At 38.7% G+C, this 22,109-nt stretch overlaps 1 protein-coding gene across 1 annotated transcript in view; it reads left to right on the top strand.

The window, feature by feature from the left end:
• PLCG2 (phospholipase C gamma 2) overlaps window positions 1-22,109 on the top strand; it is a 50,284-nt gene that overhangs the window by 26,356 nt on the left and 1,819 nt on the right. Inside the window, exons 13-30 of the mRNA XM_074157845.1 lie at window positions 303-471; window positions 1,291-1,395; window positions 1,615-1,704; window positions 2,732-2,910; window positions 3,702-3,902; window positions 5,191-5,310; window positions 6,361-6,541; window positions 7,878-7,946; window positions 9,167-9,276; window positions 10,076-10,172; window positions 11,083-11,149; window positions 11,392-11,549; window positions 14,188-14,290; window positions 15,262-15,471; window positions 16,108-16,253; window positions 17,277-17,391; window positions 18,654-18,821; window positions 19,453-19,541. Of these exons, the coding sequence (XP_074013946.1) occupies window positions 303-471; window positions 1,291-1,395; window positions 1,615-1,704; window positions 2,732-2,910; window positions 3,702-3,902; window positions 5,191-5,310; window positions 6,361-6,541; window positions 7,878-7,946; window positions 9,167-9,276; window positions 10,076-10,172; window positions 11,083-11,149; window positions 11,392-11,549; window positions 14,188-14,290; window positions 15,262-15,471; window positions 16,108-16,253; window positions 17,277-17,391; window positions 18,654-18,821; window positions 19,453-19,541 (2,377 nt within the window). The remainder of the gene's footprint in view (window positions 1-302; window positions 472-1,290; window positions 1,396-1,614; window positions 1,705-2,731; window positions 2,911-3,701; window positions 3,903-5,190; window positions 5,311-6,360; window positions 6,542-7,877; window positions 7,947-9,166; window positions 9,277-10,075; window positions 10,173-11,082; window positions 11,150-11,391; window positions 11,550-14,187; window positions 14,291-15,261; window positions 15,472-16,107; window positions 16,254-17,276; window positions 17,392-18,653; window positions 18,822-19,452; window positions 19,542-22,109) is intronic.

The following is a 22,109-nucleotide window of genomic DNA, read 5'->3' as shown; positions in this document are numbered from 1 at the left end:
AAATATTCATATCTTGGCTGGACAAAGCTCTGAGCAACCTCATCTAACGTATGAATTGGGCCTTCCCAAGGAAGGAGTTTGGACTAGATGGCCTCCAGAAGTCCGTTCTGACTTTAATGTTTCTATGATTGCACATCTGTTATTATATATTAATAATGTGTCTGCCTTTATTCCTTCTGTCTTCTAGTTTGCTGTAAATATTTTCTTTGATCTTTGGGGTGAGGGAGGACACTGTTTTCCTTGCCTCGCCAGTTGTAGCAAAAAGAAATTGTCTTAATTCACCTTTGTTTTCTCCATCAAAGATACCCCGTCATTCTGTCAATTGAGGAACACTGTAGTGTGGAGCAGCAGCGACACATGGCCAAAGTGTTCAAGGAGGTATTTGGAGATCAGCTTTTAACGAAGCCTATTGAAGCCAGTGCAGACCAGCTACCATCACCAACCCAGCTGAAAGAAAAAATCATCATCAAGGTAGGCTTGCTTTGTGTGCTGGTAGATAAAATAGGAAAACAAGAGCAGGAGCCAGAAATCCTACTTCTGGCTTCACGGCTTAGCTGTTAGTCTCTGTTGAGGGACGAGAAACCCCATGCTTGAAGTGTGTATTAGTAACATTTTGCTGTATTGTACGGAATTCTGTAAAACTACATATTAAAAGTGCTTGCTATTGGTCGTCTTTGCAGTAAGTGTTGCTAGTTCAAGTGCCAGATCGAATGTCAGCTCTTTTCTAAAGGTCTTCCAGCTCCTGAAATGATGTCACTGCTAAATTTCAGCAAGGGTTCACTGCTGCAAATGCTCATCATAGACTTCTTATGCAATGTGGCTCTTTTCATAAAAGATTTCCCTTCTGCTCATCTTTCTTGTAGAAGAGTGAATTCCCTATTCATTTTAATTCCTTATCTTTTTGGTTTGGTTTGGTTTTTGTTCCTTGTGTCCTGTTCTCTACAGAGGGATTTTTGTTCTATCCTTATTTCTTGGTATGTGTCACTTCATGTTTTCTGTCCTTAAAGAATGGTGAGCTCTTATTAAACTAGTTGTTTCTTCATTGCTTGAATGATACCTCTATTAAATTTTTAACCTTTATTATCAGATTTAAATGTTAAAGAAAGAAATTCCAGCCCTGTTGCATAAAGCCTTGTGGAACAGCTGTTGTTATGGTAATGACAGAAGGCGGCTGTGCAATGGAGGGAGATACTTGCAGTAATACTGAGTATGCTGAAATATTGTGACCAATTTTATATATGATTCTATGTGAGTGTATGAATGTGGGGTTTTTGTTGTTTTGTTTTTAAGCACAAAAAACTGGGGCCAAAGGGAGACATTGATGTGAACTTGGAAGACAAGAAAGAAGAAAAAAAGCAGCAAGGAGAACTTTACATGTGGGACACAATAGAGCAGGTATCATTTATGTGACATTTGCTACAGTTTGTTATGATGTTGTGTAATACTGGAAATTTACATTAATTTTCTCAATATTCGTGTAAGTAACATTGTCAGTTGAACAGGTGTAAATGAGGGGAAGAATGTATTTTGTTTACTGTTACACCTTGTTTTGAGATTGTGGTTCGTGAGTTTCCCTCTGTCTTGTTAATGATTTTAATATCTCTCAACTTTTAGAAATGGACTCGGCACTACTGTGCTATTGCTGATGAAAAGCTTTCATTCAGTGATGATATAGAACAGAATGCTGATGAAGATTCATCAAAGGTGATGGCTATGTTTTTTTGTTTAAGCATGTTCTTTTTATTCTCTCAGATTCTTTCAGTGTCTACAGCTGTGTAGACACTGCTGATGTTGAAATTGTAGAGGATCCATGTCAGATAACAAGTGTATTTGGAGACAAAAAATTTAAAAAAGGGTCTTTAGCCAAGGTACTCCAGTTAACTGTATTTTTAATAAAATAATTTTTTTCCCTCGGTTAATTGAGGACTTGCAAAGATGAGTACAAAGACAGTGAAGTACAATTTGAGTACTTAAATGCTAATGCTGATGCATGCACTGACAATCGAAGTCTTTATATGTCTTTGGCTAAGTTTTACTGCTATGCTCAAACTAGACAGTGTGATGAACTAAGGTTTGTTGTGTATTAACACAGCACACGTCTTACATAGTGCATGCTGTTCATTTCACATTTGCCAAGTGTTTGCCACAGGTGAGCATGTATTACTTGGCTGTTGTACGTGGTAAAGCAGAAACATGAAGCTCAGTAAGGGCTGCAATAGCAGTGATGTTCAGCATGATTTCTTGTTCCAACTTTTTGGGTTTCCATGCACACTCTTTCATTGCTAACATGTATGTGCATGGTTCAGAGAGCTCTCTGCATATGCAGAACATTTTGCCCATTCACCTAGATGTTAATGTCAGCAAATTAATGTGTAGGGAAGAACTGGAAGATGAATCCTGGAAAAAGCTGATTAGGAGCTCTGTGAATTAACAGTAGGGTGCTTTGCCTTGAAAATATAAATTGGTGTTTCCTTTGCTGCCTTTTTTTCATTTTCTGTTGTTTACATATTTGAATAAGGCTGAAGTTGATCACTGCTCCAAAGAAATGGTTTGACTGGGGAGGAGAGTCAAGGGTTACTATGAAGGTGATTGGCTTGTTTGTGGAAGGGGAGGTCAGGGCTAGGAAGAGCTGAAATCCTGAAATAGTAGATTGTTATATCAATAACAAGTACTATGTTTCAAAATGATAAAATTAGAAATGCATTATAAAAATTCTTATTTTCTGGTCTAGGAGGTGAAACGTACTGAACTGCACTTAAAAGAGAAATGGTTCCATGGGAAAATGAAAGAGGGGAGAACAACTGCTGAGAAACTGCTCCAGGAATATTGCGCTGAAATGGGTGGCAAGGATGGGACATTCCTAGTTAGGGAAAGTGGGGCTTTCCCTAATGATTGCACCTTGTCATTCTGGTATGGCGACTGTCATAAAATTTCTATCTGGGGGTTGTTTGTTTATTTTATGGCATTGCACAAAAATGTGTGTATTTTTCAAGTATGCATTTATAGCTGAGAAGAAATAGGAATAAAGAGTTGCTATAATTACTAAAATGCTATTGATGGGATTGTGAAAGACAGCTTCCTAAATTAAACATCAGTGTAGCATAGTGTATTTCGGCAGAGCAGACTTTATTTGAAGTGTTAACAGTTGTCAAGACAGGACTGACTGGTTTGATCTCCCCCCATTTCCTAGTGCTGTGGCACGATAGAGGATTTGCGATTTCCTCAATGACTGGGCCAAAATTTGGTCTTTTAGTTTTGGAATAAATTACTGGTTTCCATATGGTCTCATGAGTTTACCTTTATTAGCAGAGATTGATCTTTTCAATGAAAGGGTCCTCTTTAGGGAAAATAATTAGGATTTTTGAGGGGTTGATTTGGTTTTTGGTAGCTTTGGATTTTTTTTTTCTTCTGGTTGGCACATTATAAGGAGTAGTGTATCAGATGGATTTCTGAACCAGAGAGCTGTCAGAGCAAATTTTTCAGGGAGTAAGCGTATGCCAGATTTTAAACCATTGAGGGTTGAAAATTACAGTTACTTGTCAGGATTTTTGCTGCTTTTCTTGTTTGATTGTTTTATGAGATGATACACATTTCTTGCCTCTTCGCAAGCTCACCAAGTAGCTGACCAGGAACGGGCGAGGAAATGCTTCAAAAAGAGAAAACCTGTTATAAAACCTTCCTTTTCCTCTTCATTTCTTCAGGAGGTCAGGTCGAGTCCAGCACTGCCGGATCCGCTCTTCAAGTGATGGGGACACTGTGAAATACTATCTGACAGACAACCTCACTTTTGATAGCATTTATGATCTCATTCAACACTACAAGGAGGCCCATTTGCGATGTGCTGAATTTGAGCTGCGTCTGACCGATGCTGTGCCTAATCCCAGCCCTCACGAGACTAAAGAGTACGTACAGGAGAAGGCAAGCACCAGGGTTGTTATGTCAGTGTCCTTTGCATTGTTTTAGATGGTCTTGGATTTTTGCGTAGAAGATTTCCTGGATTCAGGAGCATGCCTGAGTGTTGCTTGTCTACGGATGTCATGGGAACAGGCTTCCCTGAAAGATGCTGAGTAAGATCAGTGACTTTGTGAGAACCTGGTACAACAGAAAGCAGTCACTGGGAAAGCAATTTGCTAGCAGCAACTAAGAAAATCAGTGAGAACTGTAACGCTGGGGAAGTGTGCCAGTTCCTTCTTTCTCTGCTCAGTGTTTTACAACACCCAGTGGGTTGGATTAGATATTTAGTAGTTGGCTGTGGCCTGGCAACTAAGTGGTCATGGTCTGTGCCATCTGGAAACTCTATTACTGGGGCAGTGAGCCCAAAGAGCTATGTTTTCCTAATTCCGCTCTCCACCTGACCCCTGTCAGAGCTGGTTAGGCTGACTTCACCCCGTGCCGATAGGAAGTTGAATAGCTTGGTGTTTATTTCCAGCTGGTGTTTGCCTGGTGTAGAGCCTGAGCAGAGCTTGCTTGTTTGCTGGCAGAACACTCCAATCACTGCCCTTTGTTCTGTTTTCTTTGCAGTGAGAAAAAGTGAATCTCCTTTGCGTGTGAAATATTGATCTGTGACTAAAACTTCCTTTTTTTGCTCCCCCTGGGATCTGGGAGTCACTGACCACCCATAGATAACTTTGGAAGCCAATGAGAGGGGATGGTAGAGCTTAAGGGTTAGGCTTTCCTGCCTCTCTGTATAATGTGGAGATGTACTGCCAGTATAAGTGGCCACAGCTTCACTGAAGGCACATTAAATCCAGGATAGGTCCATCCCTACAGTGAAAGATAAAATCAAGCTCTGAATAGAAGAGTTCAAATGCCTGCTGTTCTTCCTTTGTCTGTGTTTGGGTTTTTCCTTAAATCTGCTACATCAGAACTGAATAAGCTACTGAAAACTGAATGGCAGAGTAAACCCATGATCCAGTGCCTTTGTTTCAGGAAGAAATGCAGATTTATGTTTTATCATGTCAGACAAGGTGTTCTGATACATTCTTGATGCTTTCATCCAAAAGAAGCTGCTGTGTTACAATGTTTTGTAATAAGCTGCTGTCATAGGTAGTGAGATGGTGAAAACCTAATGCATAATTTTTCTTGTAATGTTTGAAACTCTGTTGTTAATAACGCTCCCTGTTACTCTTACAGAATAACATTTGACAAGCTTGGTAATCCTTTGTCCGTTTTGATTTTTGACTGTTGTAGCTGGTACTATAGCAACTTGAGTCGGGGAGAGGCAGAAGACATGCTGATGCGAATTCCTCGAGATGGAGCCTTTCTGATTAGAAAGAGAGATGAGCCTGACTCATTTGCCATGACTTTCAGGTAAGAAAAGACAGGTATGACTACATTACCTAGTAGCCCGACAACATTCTGTTTTTTCCTATTTAAAAAAATACTGTGGTCTTTTTAGAGCCATAAAATTTTTGCTTTCAAACTTTGACACTCCTTACTAGAGGGTGTTATTTTGAAGTTTTCTTTGGTGCTGGTTCAGCAGTGATTCTATGTCCTTATTCCCTGGAAATCCTGCCCTGTCATATAACTGACAGAAATGAAATGTCAAAATGAAATTGTCAGCTTTTCTTGCCAGGGAAAATACTTTTGAAACTGTGGTTCTTGCAACAACACTAATAGAATGTATAGAATTGTGGTGTGCTTCATTGTGCCTCCAAATCAAATTGTGTTTCTTTGAAAATGCCTGTTTCTGCAACATATAAAATTGCTTTGGAAAAACAAATACTTGTTTTCCTATTATTTACATGCCTTACTGTATATTGAAGATGTCCAGAATTCCCCAGTCCCCTGTGTACTTTGGTGTTAAGCTTTCTTCTGTTACCAAGGTGGATATTGAAGTAACTTGAGCTGCAACATCTCAATAAAACCATTTCACAGCGGGGAAAACAAGAAATACCAAAATGGCAGCAGCTTCAAAAGGATGCAGGGGTTCTCTGTGGGTGGGATGGTTGTCAGTGGATGATTTTACTGCCATCAGTGCAGGCACAAACCTTGTATTCAAGCACAACAGGTTTTTTCTTTCAAAATTGATTCCGGTAGTTATCAGAATGAGTGTAGGGAAGAGGCAGCTACTCATTTTGAGGGGAGTGTGTCGCTTAGGGGGAATGGGAAAATGGGGAAATTTAGTCTAAGCAAAACCATGGATTTATCCCAAGGCCCTGTACATCGTAGAAAAGCGAGAATGTCTTTTTGTGAATTTAATCAGGCAACTGGAATTTGATTTGAATAAATGAGGCTTTGGAAGAGGGAGAAATTATTTCATGTGATTTAGATGCACAAAACAGTTTTGGTCGAGTTTGCAACACTGGGGCTCTCACTGCAATCCCAGTACTTTTTACAGCACCTCCACTTGTTTCACAGAGCGGAGGGGAAGGTGAAGCACTTCCGAATTCAGCAAGAAGGCCGCCATTTTGTGCTTGGAACCTCGGCCTATTTTGAGAGTTTAGTGGAGCTGGTAACGTATTACGAGAAGCATCCACTGTACAGGAAAATGAAATTGCGTTACCCGGTGACTGAGGAGCTGCTGGAGCGTTACAGCACGGTGAGTGATGGTCTTTGTACCAGTGCCAGTTGCTGTAGTGGACGGAGCCCCAGATCTATGCTGGGGATGCTGGGCTTGGTTCTGGCTGTGGTGGGTGACCTTTGGGAGAGGTTAAGCAGGCAGCTTTCTTACCTGTGAAACTGAGATGGTTATACTGACTTCTCTCACGTATCTTTGAGATACGTGAAGGAAAGAGCTTCGTCTTTGATTACAGGTCAACTCTTGCCTTCCTTATGTTTTGATAAGAAAAGCTGCTCTGTGAAGTGGAGGATCATTGCTCTGCTAAAATGAGTTTTTCATAATAGCCTTGCCTGCAGTTCGTCCTCTCTTCTGGTACTCTCTTTGCTGGAGTAGGTGGAGATCTTAAAACGGTCATGCAGGTGCCAGTTGCTAAGTGTTTCAGAAAAAATGAAATATTCTGCTGTGCCTCTTGCTCTGGATGGGCAGTGACTTTTGCTTCACTTCACTGGAGCCATCTCAGGGGTGGTGTCCAGCTGCCTTCTGTGGTAAAAAGGGAGAGGTACCTCTGAAAACTCACTCTGAGATAAGCATGAGGAAATCTCCCCAAGAGATACTTGTCTCTGTCCATTGACTAAACTAGGAGTCTAGATAATTAGCGTAAGGTAGAGGCTTACCTTCTGGATGGATGTATTTCATGATGAGAGCTAAGCTGAGGTAACTGGCTTTTGGAAAGCCTGAGATGCCGTCTTCTGTTTTCAAATATATGTCTGTTAGGAGCTGCAGGAAAAACATGTCTGGCATGTTTGAAAAAAAAAATCAAAATCTGGGTGTTTTGTTTTTTTTCTGGGGAGACTAAAAAGAACTGAAAAGATTTTAGACCTCAGGATTTTTGATAAAGTTGCCTATAGCTAAGGTTCTGTATCCTTGGACAGGGTCCTAGGAACACAAATGGGAACACAAGGAGAGAATAAAATGAAAAATATAGCTGTGTATATTGTTTTAGACTTTTTATCTAATAGTGAAACCAATACTAGAACTGAAGTACTGTAACACAGAAATCCTAAGTGTAGGTATTCTTTTCTCTGTTTGCACATAAAAGGGTATTCACAGTCTCAAAGCTATTTGGCTGATTATACCTTTGTGCGGTATTGCTGTTTCATTGTGTTTTACTGTTCATTAAGCTGAGGCATGGACAGGTTAAATAACAAACTCATGTTCAGCTATAGAAACAAGCATAACACTGACTTCTCTTCTGTTTGCCTATGTATTGTCAGAAAGGTGGTTTCAGCAATGAATGTTCTATTAATATTAAGTACTTTTCGAATTTTTTATTCCTGTAACTTCATTATTTTTTTTCCCTCCTTTCTGTTTTTAGGAAAAAGATATTAACTCCCTCTATGATGTCAAGATGTATGTGGAACCCAGTGAAATCACTCCTACAGTGGTATGTTTAAAGAGAGATATTCACATTGACTGTAGACTTTTGAAAATTATGAGATTTATTTGTTGATTTCCTGTTAGCAGTAATGAAAAGGATAATTGAAAGCGTTAGGCTGCTTGAATTTTGGGGAACTGGACAGCAGAAATTTAAAGGGTGTGACTTTTTTTCTAGCATCTCTTTAAAATTTGTACCCACACGTTTTCTTGTGTGCAAATCCTGTATTGATGCATCCATGCTGGGAATTGGGGCACTTTTTGTTATTGATTCTGTGGAGGTGGTTTGATTTGTCATACATGATTCTGCAGGTGTGCCCCCAAACTAAATAGTCTATGAGAAGATTTAATTTGAGAAGGACAAACCTTCATGGAAAGAAAGTACAACATGTGAACCCCAAGTGTGCGTGTGTGTGTTTGAGCACTGTTATTTTTCTGTGCACACAGTTATTGCAGTTCCATTAGCAAACATGGCCTGCTTGCACAAATAGGTGCAGAGTTTATTTATGTGCTTTCTATATTATAAAATAGTGTCTCTGGTTTATTAATGAGTTACTAAAGTTTGTCTTCTTTTTAAGATGTATATAATGTTTTAAAAGCAAGTGGCACACCAAACATCTATTTATCTCTAATTCTTGTTAGGGCCTAACTTGTAAATTCTCGTAAAAGTTCACCTGCTTGTAAATTTTGTCACTGTAATTCTTTTTAGTCTTTTTGGCCAATGAATTTGCATGGCTGCTGAAGAATTTGGGTAGTAGTAAATTCAAGATAAAGAAATGCTTGTCCTGCTGAACTGGAGCCTTCCTAAAGGAAATGGGACCAGCAAGATAGCTGATGTGGTTTTGAAGAGACTTTGTAGGCATATAAGCCTACAAACTCCAACTGCATATGAATATGTGTAATGAAGATAGAGGATTGATATTTCACTGTTTGGTTTTATTTTATTTTTTTTTCCTACAGTAATAATGTTTCAGCACCCATAAAAGAAAAAAGACAAATTCTTTTTTTCTTTTTCTTTTTTCCAAGCTGATACTTGAAGAATAGCAGTTAAGTAGCATCGCTTGCTTCTACCAATAGATGTCACTCTGGAACTTTAGTATTATGTTTTCTAAGTTTCATAACATAGAAAGGGATCCAATCCGCCCTCTTTTTTTTTTTTTTAAGATTGCATTATTGATCATTTTATGACCCATCCCCCTAGATGACCCCTTTGCTCTGTTTCCCTTAAAGCCTCAGAGAACAGTGAAAGCCTTGTATGACTACAGAGCCAAAAGAAGTGATGAATTGAGTTTCTCTCGAGGAGCTTTAATTCATAATGTCACAAAAGAAACTGGAGGCTGGTAAGGACAAAGATTCCTCATAGGAGAACTTCTGGTGACTTACTAGATGGAGAAAAATATTGAGCTTTGGGTAGTAGTTTTTAAAAACTTTGCCTGTTGTCTGATTGCTGCTTATTTACTGTGGTGTTATAAATCTTAATGCCAGTGTATTTAAAAAAGAAACCCAAAACCCAAACCCCCTCATCCTCAAATCTCCTTTCATGTCTTTTTCTATCCTACAGCAATAACCTCAGCCTGCAGAATCTCTATAACCCGGTGTATCTGTTTACATTCATCCTTCCTGAACACTTGTGTATTCTGGGAAATCATGCATCTAATTCCATTGTCGTCATTGCTCTGTTTCTTTCCTTGCTCTGCTAAGTACTTCTCAGGAATCAAACCCACCTTTTTCAGTTATCTGTACATTCTCCTTTCATAAGGAGAATGATTCTTTCTTAGCTGGTTTGTAAATTGCTTGGAAAGCTTGGGAATCTAATGTTTCCCTGTAGTTTCTGCAGGGTAATCAACCACATAATAGCATTTTTAGTACTGGAGGGGGAAAAGGCCTCTTAAGTGATTAATTGTGGTTTACAGTAGCTGTAATCCCTCTGAAATCATCTGTTACTACGGTTAATGATCACTTTGTTAAAGCTTTTAGCTACTTCATCACTTAATTTTTGGTGATAGCCAGCTTGACAAGCTAGTATGGGGTATTAATGACCAATTTCTTGAGGATTATTGCTTCATTAAAGGCCTATTGAAGCTCTTAAACGATTTTTTTTTTATATATATATATATATACTTTTCTTTTAAAATTCAGGTGGAAGGGAGATTACGGAGAAAAAGTCCAACACTATTTTCCATCTAATTATGTTGAAGAACTGTCATCTGATAACTCTGCTGAGCTTGAAAGCCAGGTGAGGGTTAAGGTTTGTCTGCTACGTTTCTCTAGAAGATGCTGCCTACTGGAAGTCAAAGTCTGGTTTATAGAATTATGACTCTGCATGCTGTGTTTGAGAGAACACAGAATAGAGAAATTAATTTATTCACTGTTCTCTGCTGCTGAAAGTTTTGGTCAGGACATCACTCATAGAAAACTACTTGAGGAGATAACCGATTTGGTGGGGTTTTAGGAGATGATAATGATTGCTAATGAAACCCATACCAGCTTAGATTTTTCAGATAGTTTCACTAAACAATAATATGCCTGAAACTTTTAACTAGTTTGCCTGTATAATTACTGCCTTAATATTTGCAAATAAGAAAACTATGTGTCCAAACTCATCTTACTAGCCATTTCACACTCCATTATTAAGTTTTTATGCATAATTATGCATAATTAACCCTAAACTGTTTGTCAAAAATGTCTAAAATCTAGTCCAGAGTCTTGGACAAAGGTATCTTCAACACAAGGCAACAAAACTCTATAGTAAGCAGCTTTGACATTTTGGAGCTTAAAAAATGAAACGTTGAGTTCTTTTGTTGTTCTGAAGCACTTCCAGTGATTTGCCAGGAGTCTTTGGAGGAAAACACGTGTATCAGATTTCCCAGCCCGGCCATTGCAGCTTTAAGTAGACTTGAAAAATGAGCAGTTTTCTCAGGACAGAGGCTGCATTCCTCATTTTGACTACTCTCACTACAGAGATTCTCATGTGCTTCTCAAAATGAGAAATTCTTGATATGGAAGCAGGCTTTTAAACGTTATGGTGGGGATGCTTTCAGTGAAACTGAGGTTAGATTTAATGGTGCGTGCTTATTATTTGGTAATGTCCTGTGCATATTCACTCAAGAGAATGTTTAGGGTCAGATTTAACTTCTGTTTTTCAGATTATTGAGGACAATCCATTAGGCTCTCTCTGTCGTGGCATACTGGTACTCAACACCTACAACGTTGGTATGTATTTTCTGATGTTTACAAGTGGACTACTGAGCTTTTTGTGTTGAGGAGACTCTTTTATGTTTAGTAGAAAAGATATTTTCTTTTTTATAAAAACCAAAACACCAGCTTGTATTAATATAGATAATACAATTAATAAGATGAAACTTTACAATACTAACTGTTACAATAAATCAACAATGACAGCTTAGAAGAACAACTGTTGGATTTTAGTATAAATCTCTTGTGTTACCTAACAGTGAAAATGTCACAAGGGAAACACAAAAAGCCTTTTGTCTTCATTCTGGAACCTAAGAATGCAGAAGATCCATGTGTTGAGTTTGCAACAGATAAAGTAGAAGAACTCTTTGAATGGTACCAAAGTATCCGTGAAATCACTTGGAAAACTGCAGAAGAGGTATTGAAAAAATCTATCTGTTGGGGTTTTTTTATTATGTACTGCTATAAATTTCCAATAGGATTTGTCTTCAGCTGCCATACACTGGTAAACCTTATCAACACCTGGTCCTTCAATCTCTTGCATATTGTTCTTTGTTCATTTTATTGATGCTATGAATCTTGTTCCCTAAACTCTTTCAGCAATGCTATGTAAATTAGCATTTTATGTAAATTAACGTCAACAGGAGTTTTTCAGCAGAGTACTGTCAGTGTCTCACCGTACGTCGTCAGTGGAGAAGTGTGCCAAGTACCAAGTAGATACCATTATACCATTTTACATCTGGTTACCCTGGTTCAACCCTAGTGTTAAGCAGAAGAAACTCAGATATCAGTCTGTTCTGCTCAGAGTTGCCACTCCACTAATGAGTATATGTGAAATCTGAGCTGACTTTGCCTAAACTCTTATTAAATCTGTTTACTAGCTCTGCTTTCCAGTGAATGCAGTGGCACTGATAGGGAATTGTTTGGCTAATACGTTATTTATTTGTAACTAATAGGCACATTCTGGATTTACCAGATCTTCAGTAGTAGTATTTCAAGTCCTTGCCTAAAGATTAAAGGATTCTGCCAAAGTTTAGCTTTTACATCTCCCTATGAGTACTGCAGCTTAAGGACATTCTTCAGGACTTGCTTTTCCTGTTCTGATGGATTAATTTACCTCCCTGTCATCTTTTCTAGTATTTAAGAAGTTTTTGATATGACCAAAAAGCCCTTACAGTGAATGTGCTTAAGTATACTCTTTCCTTTGTCGCTTTTACTCACTTTTTATTGTTAAGTGGGTGATACGAGTGATGAAAAACATGTTTCGGTGTCGTGTTGGCTCATGCTGTTCGTCTGTCATCTGGAGTGGTAATGCTCTCAGGGACATCACAATCCTATTTATAGCAGGCAAGTTGGTGTCTCAAGCAGAGGACTGCAAATTCAGCAAGGGAAGGAGTTGCGGGAGCTGTTGACCTATTGTTGGGGGAGGAGAGATACAGCTCTTAGGCCAGGCTTTCATTTAGAAACAAAAATGAGAAAAAGAGAAACATGACCTAGAAGAAGTGTCTCTAAATGGAATGGTTTTTATGGTACATCAATGGCTCTTCAGGAGCTTGGCAGCTTTTTCTCCCTCCGTACAGTTAGAGAAGTATTAAACAGTCTGTGTTCAAAGATGCTTTAAAACTCATTTCTGTCAATCAGGAGGCTTTTCTCACAGTGTGGCCTCTAGAAAGTTCACATGATAGACTGCTGCCTGGGCAGGGGAAAGAGAAGAGGAAAGGCCCTTTTTGCCAGTAGAGTTAACAGGCTGAGTTTTGGGGAAGCAAAAAGCATAGTGAGTCAACACTCTGCTGCAATATGATACAGGTATTTTATGTGTTTATTTTTGGCCTGTGTCCATTATACAAAAAAAATAAGACTAAGCTTCATGTATCTCGTAATCTATTTAATACTGACACTTGCCATGCCCCTAGGAATGGTTGTTCATTGCTAGCTCTCCTTCCTGGTTACCACCAGAGGGTTATGACTAACGATGAGCACATGGCATGTAGAAGTGGCCATTTGCTATTTGGAGCTCTCATTACTGTTGAGCAATGTCTGGGAAACTGTGGTGGATCACTGAGTACAATGAAGTTTGTACAGCTTTTTCCCAAGGTTATTTCCAAATCTAAATGCCGTATTCCTCTTTGCTTTTCTTATATCTCAATGTATAATCTCTGGTTCAGTGAAACATTCAGGAACCCCAAGGCTCCTTAGCTCTGATTGTCATTCCTCTTCAGTTTGTCTTGTTGAGGGAATTCTTTTGGAAGACTTCCTAATTGCTGCTGCTTCATAACCTCTTGTACCAAAACTAATCGTATGGGACTCTTCTGACATGATTGATCCTGTAATTGCTTCTTATGTCTGAAAAGCCTCCAGCCCAAATGTCTCCACTTAGGACAAGTCTTGCTGATTTCAGTAGTTCCCAATCTCTGGTTGCAGGGACTGTTGCTCAGCTTCCATGGAGCAGCTGCTTGCAAACAAGGAAATAGATAGTAGTTTTTTTACAGATGATGACAAGATTGCACATGATTTTCCGTAGATAACACTGTTAGTTTGGTGTGCAAATAGAAAACTACAGGAATGATGCTCATAGGGTTTGAATGTAGCAGTTTGGGAGTTAACTAACGTGACTTAAGTCCTGCTCAGGATTGTAAATAAACAGAGATACACTTCACTGCCCTTTGGATTTTTTCTGCATACATCTGCATTTATATGAGGTATAGAGTTGAGAATGTAACTAAAATTGAGTAGAGCCACATTAAAAGAAAAAAAAAAAGGTTTTTTTTTTTGAGTAGGACTGGTCAGGGAAGCACTGAAACACTTGTTTATAAAACCAAAACAACACAACAACCCCCCCCAAAACCGCACTCCCAACTAAAACCTAAAAACACTTGGTTAGCCGTTCTCTGAATTGGGTCTTAAAGTACATTACCTCTTTGCAAGTGTCTAAACTATCAGATAGGAATCTGAGCAACAAAGAATGTTCAACTGTCATTTCATTAGAGTATGCCCTGAAGGTACTGTACCATAATACTCAGTGTGCCTGTAATCTAAAGCTTTGTTATGTTTTACAGGAGAACAGGAGGAAATACTGGGAAAAGAATCAATTGATTGCTATTGAATTATCTGATCTGGTAATCTATTGCAAGCCAACAAGCAAAACCAAGGACAATTTAGGTATTTCCTTTAATATTGCATCTGAATTTCGCCCTTTCTGCTTTCTTTTCTGATATTAGTTGAAATTTTAGAATTGAAGATAAAATCTGTCCTTTCTCTACTGGAAAAAAAAGTTCCATCTCACCCGTGCAGTTTTCAGTGGCTCTTTGAAATTGTACACTAGGGAACTGATGCTATTCAACTGTCACAAAAAAACTGTCACAAATTTCTAACTAGTTAACTAGAGACACCCTCTCGTAGGTGTCTTTCATTGGGAAGCTCACTAATTATGTGTCAGTTGACTTTTTTGAGATGAAAAACTCTGGCTGAACAGTTATGACTTGTTTGTAAAACCCTTCAAAATGGATTTACTCTACCTTATATAATTTTACTGTAAGAACATGCTTGCCATTTATGTAAGCTATTGGAATGGTGTATGGTTTCATACTGTAAATGAGAACTGGGGTCTGTGTAAGTGCTGGTGTGGAATCTGACACTGAAATAGGTACTTCTTATTCCAGTTTTTTGTCATTGCTGCTGGAGAAGCCAGCAAATGTGCCCTTCTTCCTTAAGTTTCTTTGCAAACGTTTTTAATAAGCTGTCAGTGTGGTTAAGACATTATAATTACAGTCATTGTTTGAGGGCTTGGCTAACCCTGGCTCACCCTTTCTTCTCCCTATTTAAACTCGGGAAAAGATGTCACATTTAAATATGTGTTAGAGTGGTCGGAAGTGCATTATTAGCAATGATGAGATGAGAACATGACTATAGACTCTTATCTGCCCTGCTGTAATGCATGTGGCAGGCAAGCAATTTTAACTTTCAGACTTGATGCTCAACCAATTTGCTGTGTCTGCATGAAAACTGTGGCAATTATTGCATCAAAGGACAAAGCAAAACAAAGTAAAATGGAGTGTTAGTAGAAATGCGGTATAAATGGTCACTTCTTTCTTCCTTTAGTAACCACTCTTTTTCCTCCCTACCCTGTGTAGAAAATCCTGATTTCAAAGAAATCCGTTCTTTTGTGGAAACCAAGGCAGAGAGCATTGTTAAGCAAAAGCCAGTTGAGTTGTTGAAATACAACCTGAAGGGACTGACACGTGTCTATCCTAAAGGACAGAGGGTCGATTCATCCAACTACGACCCATTTCGCCTCTGGCTTTGTGGCTCCCAGATGGTGGCTCTTAACTTCCAAACTCCAGGTAATATTCCCTTTAAAAAAGGATCTAATCCACCTTCCATTTCACCATAAAGGAGCCTCTTTCTGGCCCCTCTGCTATTCTGGTCACTGGGGCTGTCCTATTTATTTGTACTTCCGAGCAAGAAGGGATGTGCAAGAACTAAAGATTGGTTTTGAATGTGTGGGTCGCCTGATAGAGCTGGTCCCCAGAAATCAGTCTCTAAAAGCTCTGTCTCTGAGCCTAACTAGCCCCAAACTCTAAAAGCTTTATTTCATCTTGATCTCTTTGTGATAACCAAGCAGAGATTTTTACAGTAAGTTTCAGGTGGAACAGGCTGAACAGGTGCAACAGGCTGAACAGTTGTTCAGCCACAGGGAAGGATGTACTGCGCTTTCTGGTAAGGGCCAGCTTATGACACATTGATAGGAAACTAATTGTGAATGGATGGGATGTGGTTTTATCAGGGTTAAAATTGGTGAGAAACATCCTGTAGGGTTCAGTTACTGAAGGGAACTCAGTCTTCCAGCTTACCTTTGCAGCTCTGTCTGATAAAGTGGTGATCAGAAAGAATTAAGAGAGAGGAGCCATTAGTCTGGTACTTCTTTGGCTTTATTCAAATGGGGATCTTCTGTTGTGACTGTTTAACTCTCTCCCTAGATAAATACATGCAATTGAACCATGCCTTGTTTTCACTTAATGGACGCACTGGCTATGTTCTGCAGCCAGAAAGCATGCGAAGTGAAGAATATGACCCAATGCCAAATGACGCGAAGAGGAAATTGCAGATGATTATGACAGTGAGGGTAAATCTCTTTTGTAAATTATGTTTTTTACAAGTCATAAATATCTATAAAACTAAAAATAAAGCTATTATGTTTCAGAGCAAAATCTGACAGATTGTCAAAATACTGTTTCTAAATGTCAGTGTGTTTGAGAATAAAACTAATTTGACTGGTTCCTGAAAAGAAATATATATCTTTATCATGCTAATGAAGCACTTGCTATAGGACTGAAAACACAATCCTGAGATAATTTTATATAATTGCTAATAAAAATTCCAAATGAACTAACTTGCATTTTCTATCTAATGACTTCTAAATAGAAGGGTCCTTTTGGAGGTTGGTTAGTAGCAGTCTAACTAGTTCAGAGATTTCCAGTGTGGAAGAAAGATATTTATAATGAAATATAGAAACTACGCAGAAAAAATAATAAGCTGATTCCCCCCTTGCCCTTAATCATATTTAGTACACTGTGACTTAATCAGAATGTCATTCTCATTTTTCATGGAAAGACGAGTTTATCATTTGAAAGTGATGCCATCTTGTCTCCTGATACCAAGCAGGAATTGAACTTGCTTCTGTTCTCGGTTGCTATACAGCAAGAGATGTCCTTTAAAAATGTTTTTTCAGAAAGAAGAAACACATTAACTGCTTTTGACTATGGTTTAGAGAAGAGGTAAACCAGGGCTGTGAATGTAAAGCAGGAATATCTTAAAATAGATATGTAATAAAGACTGAGGAAACATAACATAACATAACTTATGTTACAGGCCAGGTCTGGAACTGCAGACTGTGTGTAATGAATGTCAGCTACAGTGTCTTAAAATGAAAATCATTGGGCTACCCAAACAATGGAAGATATTATTATTGGTGGCACAGATAGTGTGTTTAATACATGCAAACATATTCAAGAGAGGGAGTGTGTATTTTTGCATGTTCTTCTGAATTCCCCCCCTCCCCTTCTAATTCTGTAGGCTACCGTCTGTACGGAAATGATGCCGCCAAGTTTCCTTTGGAAGTGGTTGTAATTTACAGTTGCTTTTGCAGGTTTTAGGTGCTCGTCATCTCCCTAAACTTGGTAGAAGCATCGCTTGTCCCTTTGTAGAGGTAGAAATTTGTGGGGCTGAATATGATAACAACAAATTCAAGACAACAGTTGTGAGTGAGTATCTGCGGTTTTCTGTGTTGTAGGGATATGGTTATACTTTCAGCGTGCTTAAATAAAGTGAGTAGAGGATGACCATGAATTTATGTTGTCTGTAATTGGCCAGCAGCCTGTATAGGGAGGAGTAAGTTATCTGTTGCTTTGGACTGGTGAGTCGTACAATATTGTTCTTTTGCTTGCCTCAGGGTCAGTTAATTTGAGAAACTTCAATCTATATAAAATTTAGAAAAAAAAAAAGTACTGTTGCAGTTTGTTTAAAAAAAAAAACTCGCAATTCTGTTGTGGTTTTGCCTATGCATAAATCTCTGTATTTGCATATTTTAAAAAATAACTGTCTTGAAAGTGCCTCCAACAGTGCTAGTCAGTTCCCAGAAGTCTGGACCAAATGGGGAGTTGCAACTGTGAGATCCAGACTGTGTTTATTTAAACTTGGGTTATAAGACTGGCTTCCCCTCGGAGAGATCATGGATATACGTGGCTGTAAAGTAGTATAACTTGCAATGCAACAGAATTTTGATCAAAGCTCACTTCTGGTGAGTTCTGGCTAAGGAATGTGTGTTTGTGTGTCTGTCTGTGTGTACACAAGCTTCATTTAAGTGCAGTGAAATAGGGCAATATCTCAGCCACTTAATATTTCACCATTTAATACTTCTGGATGCAGCAATGTTCCTCTAGTAGACAAGAGGCTTTTGTTCTAATTATCCAAACGACTGATACCAGTGGAAGATAAACACAGAATCAGGAGCAGAATGTGCATTGTGGCCCCTCAGTACTTCAGAGAAGAGGATTATGATTTTAATTTTTTGTGGAAAGTGACCAAGACTTCAGAGAGCAAACTTCCTTGCTGTGGTTCACATACCAAATTAGTTGGTCTTCCATAATTTACTTTAAGAATTGGGCCATTGTACATTAGTCTTCCCAGTGCTTTTCATGCCTCTACTCTGATGAGGAGCATGAGGCTCATGAAGATGAGCAATGAATTAGATTTTTTTCACAAATATGCGCCCAAATAGGTTTTATATGTTTAAATACAAATAATAGCTTTTCTTCATGGATTTCTATCCCTGCCAAGTTTCCTCCTACCTCCTCTCATAAAAAAAACAAATACAAACCTTCTGAAGCAAAGTTACAACAGGAAACAGATGGTAAATAGGATTTTTGGGCCTTTGTATCCCCAGAAAATGTCCCGGGATACATACCCATATGTGAATGAAGTGAAATTATTGCTTCATACTGCAAATGTTTCCTTTTCATTACAGATGACAATGGCCTTAATCCAGTTTGGGCACCCTGTCCAGAGCAAGTGAAATTTGAAATTTATGATCCAAATCTCGCATTTCTGCGCTTTGTTGTTTATGAGGAGGATATGTTCAGTGATCCCAATTTCTTAGCACACGCCACTTTTCCCATCAAAGGAATCAAATCAGGTAAGATTGATGGATATAATAAGGGGCTAAATAAAAAAGACGCTTTTCAACATTGTTGTATCGTGGCTTTGCTCTCAGTAGCAGCTGCAGCGTGCCAAAGGACAAGTGCTCTTTTGATCTGAGTTCCTTTAATCCATTGTTTATTATGATACTGGGTCTGTAGCATATAAGTATTTAAAATAATCCTCTCACCGTCTTGAAATTCCTTTTTTTAAAATTGAGATAGGAAAGCATTACGTAGGATAACTTGCACTGTCTTTACTACATGTTCCACTTCAGCAACAGGGTGATGCGTTCTGAGTAAAATCTGGGAAGATTCTTTTTCTGGTTTGGTGTCAGTGCATTTGTTTTGTTAATTACCTTGGATGTGGATGTATATAGAGTAAGCTTTCTGCTTTCCTCTGCTTCTGGCTTTAGTTTTCAAGAACACGTGAAATTATGTGTTTCTCAGTTTTGCCATTCTTGCCTTTTGCTTCCCTGTGACTGTCATAGCAAAGCCTGCCCTCAGCAGTGGAACATTTGAGCAGTGGAGGATCTGTTGGCCCTCAGGACTCTGTGCACCATTTCTGTGACTGCAGATAACCCTTCGCCTTGACTCTAATTGTCCTTTGTATATGTTTTCCCCCACCAGGTTTTAGATCGGTTCCTCTCAAGAACGGCTATAGTGAAGATATAGAGCTGGCCTCGCTTCTGGTTCACTGTGAAATGCAGCAAGTTCTGGTGAGAACCACTGGGGTGTTTTTTTTGTGCACTTAGAGTGTACGTTATCCATTCTTTGTAGAAACCAGGAAACGGGAATTTAGTTTTCTGTTCTGTGTCTGATGTGCTATTGTTAGGCATTTCTTCTGTAGGTACTTGGGAAGACCAATAACGCAAATTGAGTTACTCTCCCTCTGGGTGGACAGATTACGCAGTTGTTAAAAGAAATAATGTACTAACAAAGCCTCATTACCTCCACTAGTTTTTGCTGTAACAGCATGGTCATTGTCTTCCCCTGTTAACTGACTGATGCCATGCAAAGCTAGCTAAGCTCAGCTTTAACTTTGTAGAATAATCCTTTTTTTAAAAGGTCCTACATAAAAAACCCCAACACTTTAGGAAGATAGGATAGTAATTTCTTCCAGTATTTCATCAAAATAAACAGCCCATCAGGTGGATGACATATTCTGGTTTCTACAGAAGTGCTAATCTTTGTCTTTTAAGCCTCTCCAAAACGCCTAATTGAAGTACTAGTATTTTTAAATATACAGGGGGAAAAAATAATGATGCGTCCTTGTTCATGGAGACAGGCATTAAAGTGGCTGATCTGTGAACAGCATTTGTTGGTGTTCCAAAGGTACTGCTGTATATGTTGATTTGAAGCAGGATTATTTTTAGACTCTCTGTCTCAATAATATTTTATGTAATTTAAATACACTGGTGTAGAGGCCATGTGATGAAAGTTTAAAGATGCTTCCGAGAAGTGGGTATTTCAGGGTGCTTTCCAGTACCCTTTGTATTCAGAGAAAAAAAAAAAAATCCAACTTCTTACTTATAGTCTTTTATAAGCAGTCACGCTTACGCTGCAGTTCACACCAGTATACATTATTTTTCCTGATTAAAACACCAACTTCTGCTAACTGTAAGTCATTATGTCTCTGGAGGGATTTGTGCCTGCAGTTGCATACACTGAAATGGAAATTACTGAATTCAGTCACATTCTTCCTCACAAAGCAGTGGCAGCCTTTTTCAAAACATCCTTTGTCAAATTTTTACAAAGCCACCTTCTAGCACATGATGTAAAATGATGGTGTTTGGCAGCCATGGCAGCTTCCTTCTCTTGGCTAATAGAGAGTCATGAGAGCAGGAGAGGGCTAGAAGCTGAGATCGGGAGTGCGTGTGTCTGTGTGTAAACTAAAGAGACCTGTGTCCTTTGAAGATGTTTAAAATGTTCATGTTTCATGGACACAAGTCTGATAGAGGAGGCCTGATAAACTGCTTTTTTTTTGGCTTGCTGCCTTTGAGAAAACTGGCAGCAGCTCACCATTGCCTAATGTTGAGCATGGACATCATTTGTAGATATATTGCGAATTCCTCCTGCCGTGGTTTCTCTTCAGAAATTCAGATCATTATCTGCCTGGGGCAGGAGTAGCTCTTAAAGTGTTGTTCATAGCAGCAGTATGTCTCCCAATCTGTCAGCACTGACTCCTTTGACAGTAGCACATTGCGCGTGCTTGAAGCCCCTTCTGCTTGTTAAGCCAAATGAAGATGCAGCACAGCTCCATGTTTCTATAGTGTCTGATGTCTCGGGATGGTAATGCTGTGGCAGGAGAACTTTCAAAATTTTCCCCTTTTGTTTGGCAGTCTGCAACAAACCAAGACTTGCCGTGGTTAATCAACTTCTAGAACTTTTGCCAGATCGTTCAAGAAGCATCAGAAAAGATCAAGGCTGTCCCCATCTGTTCTTCTGCCCTTTTTTTTAAAATGATGACCCTCCATAAAATGATGGAATTTAATAACAGACCTGTTTATATACAGAGCCCATCTGCATGCTCTTGGAGATGAAATAGAGAATTGTAAAGGGGAATTACAGATGGCTGTGGAATTTCTCAGGAATAGAGAAGCAAGAATATTGTAGATGTAAGCGTTCACATTTGTGAATTATTATGTGGGGCCTTATGCTGTTTCTGTTGAAGTTAACAGGTTTTCTTGATGTTGTAGAAATGGTACTACATTGAGGTGGTTGTTACATTTAGAAGCATGTCTTATTTGCATGAAAATTTATTTACTTGCTTCAGAAAGTGTGTGTTTCTCTTCAGCTTTTTCTGATTACAATCAGCCTCAATGGTGCATATGTTTTTAACATAAAGATTGAAGTGGACATTCTTAAATGGGGTTTTAAAGTCTAGTTTTGTGGATACCTTTATTTACAAGAACAAACGGTATTACATACGCATCTTGATGATTACACCTGCAAATTGGTAATTGACAATCTGCTTTTCCCTTTGTGATTCGGGAATGCAAAGTTTCCTTCTCCTTTTAAAAAAAAAGTAAATAAAAGAAAAAAAATTTCTTTTTAAAACTTAATCAGTAGCATGGCACTGAGGCTGTTTCAGCTGCTTCAACCCATACCTGGGAGCTATAGGAATGTGTTTCAGGAGGAAAAAGAAGGTTTAGGAAAGTATTTTGTTGCTGTAAGTGAAACCCCTTGGGTATGTTGGTAAGCTGTCAGTTTTGCTTGATCTGGACTGAGTGCAGAATGAGGAATTCTTATTAGTATGCTGCCTCTGAAAATGTTTAGATTTATTA

The sequence above is a fragment of the Numenius arquata genome, chromosome 13 (genome assembly GCF_964106895.1).
Source record: "Numenius arquata chromosome 13, bNumArq3.hap1.1, whole genome shotgun sequence".
NCBI classification, from domain to species: Eukaryota; Metazoa; Chordata; class Aves; order Charadriiformes; family Scolopacidae; genus Numenius; species Numenius arquata.
Note: the sequence above shows the minus strand (reverse complement) of the source record. Positions and strands in the feature narration are given on the sequence as shown.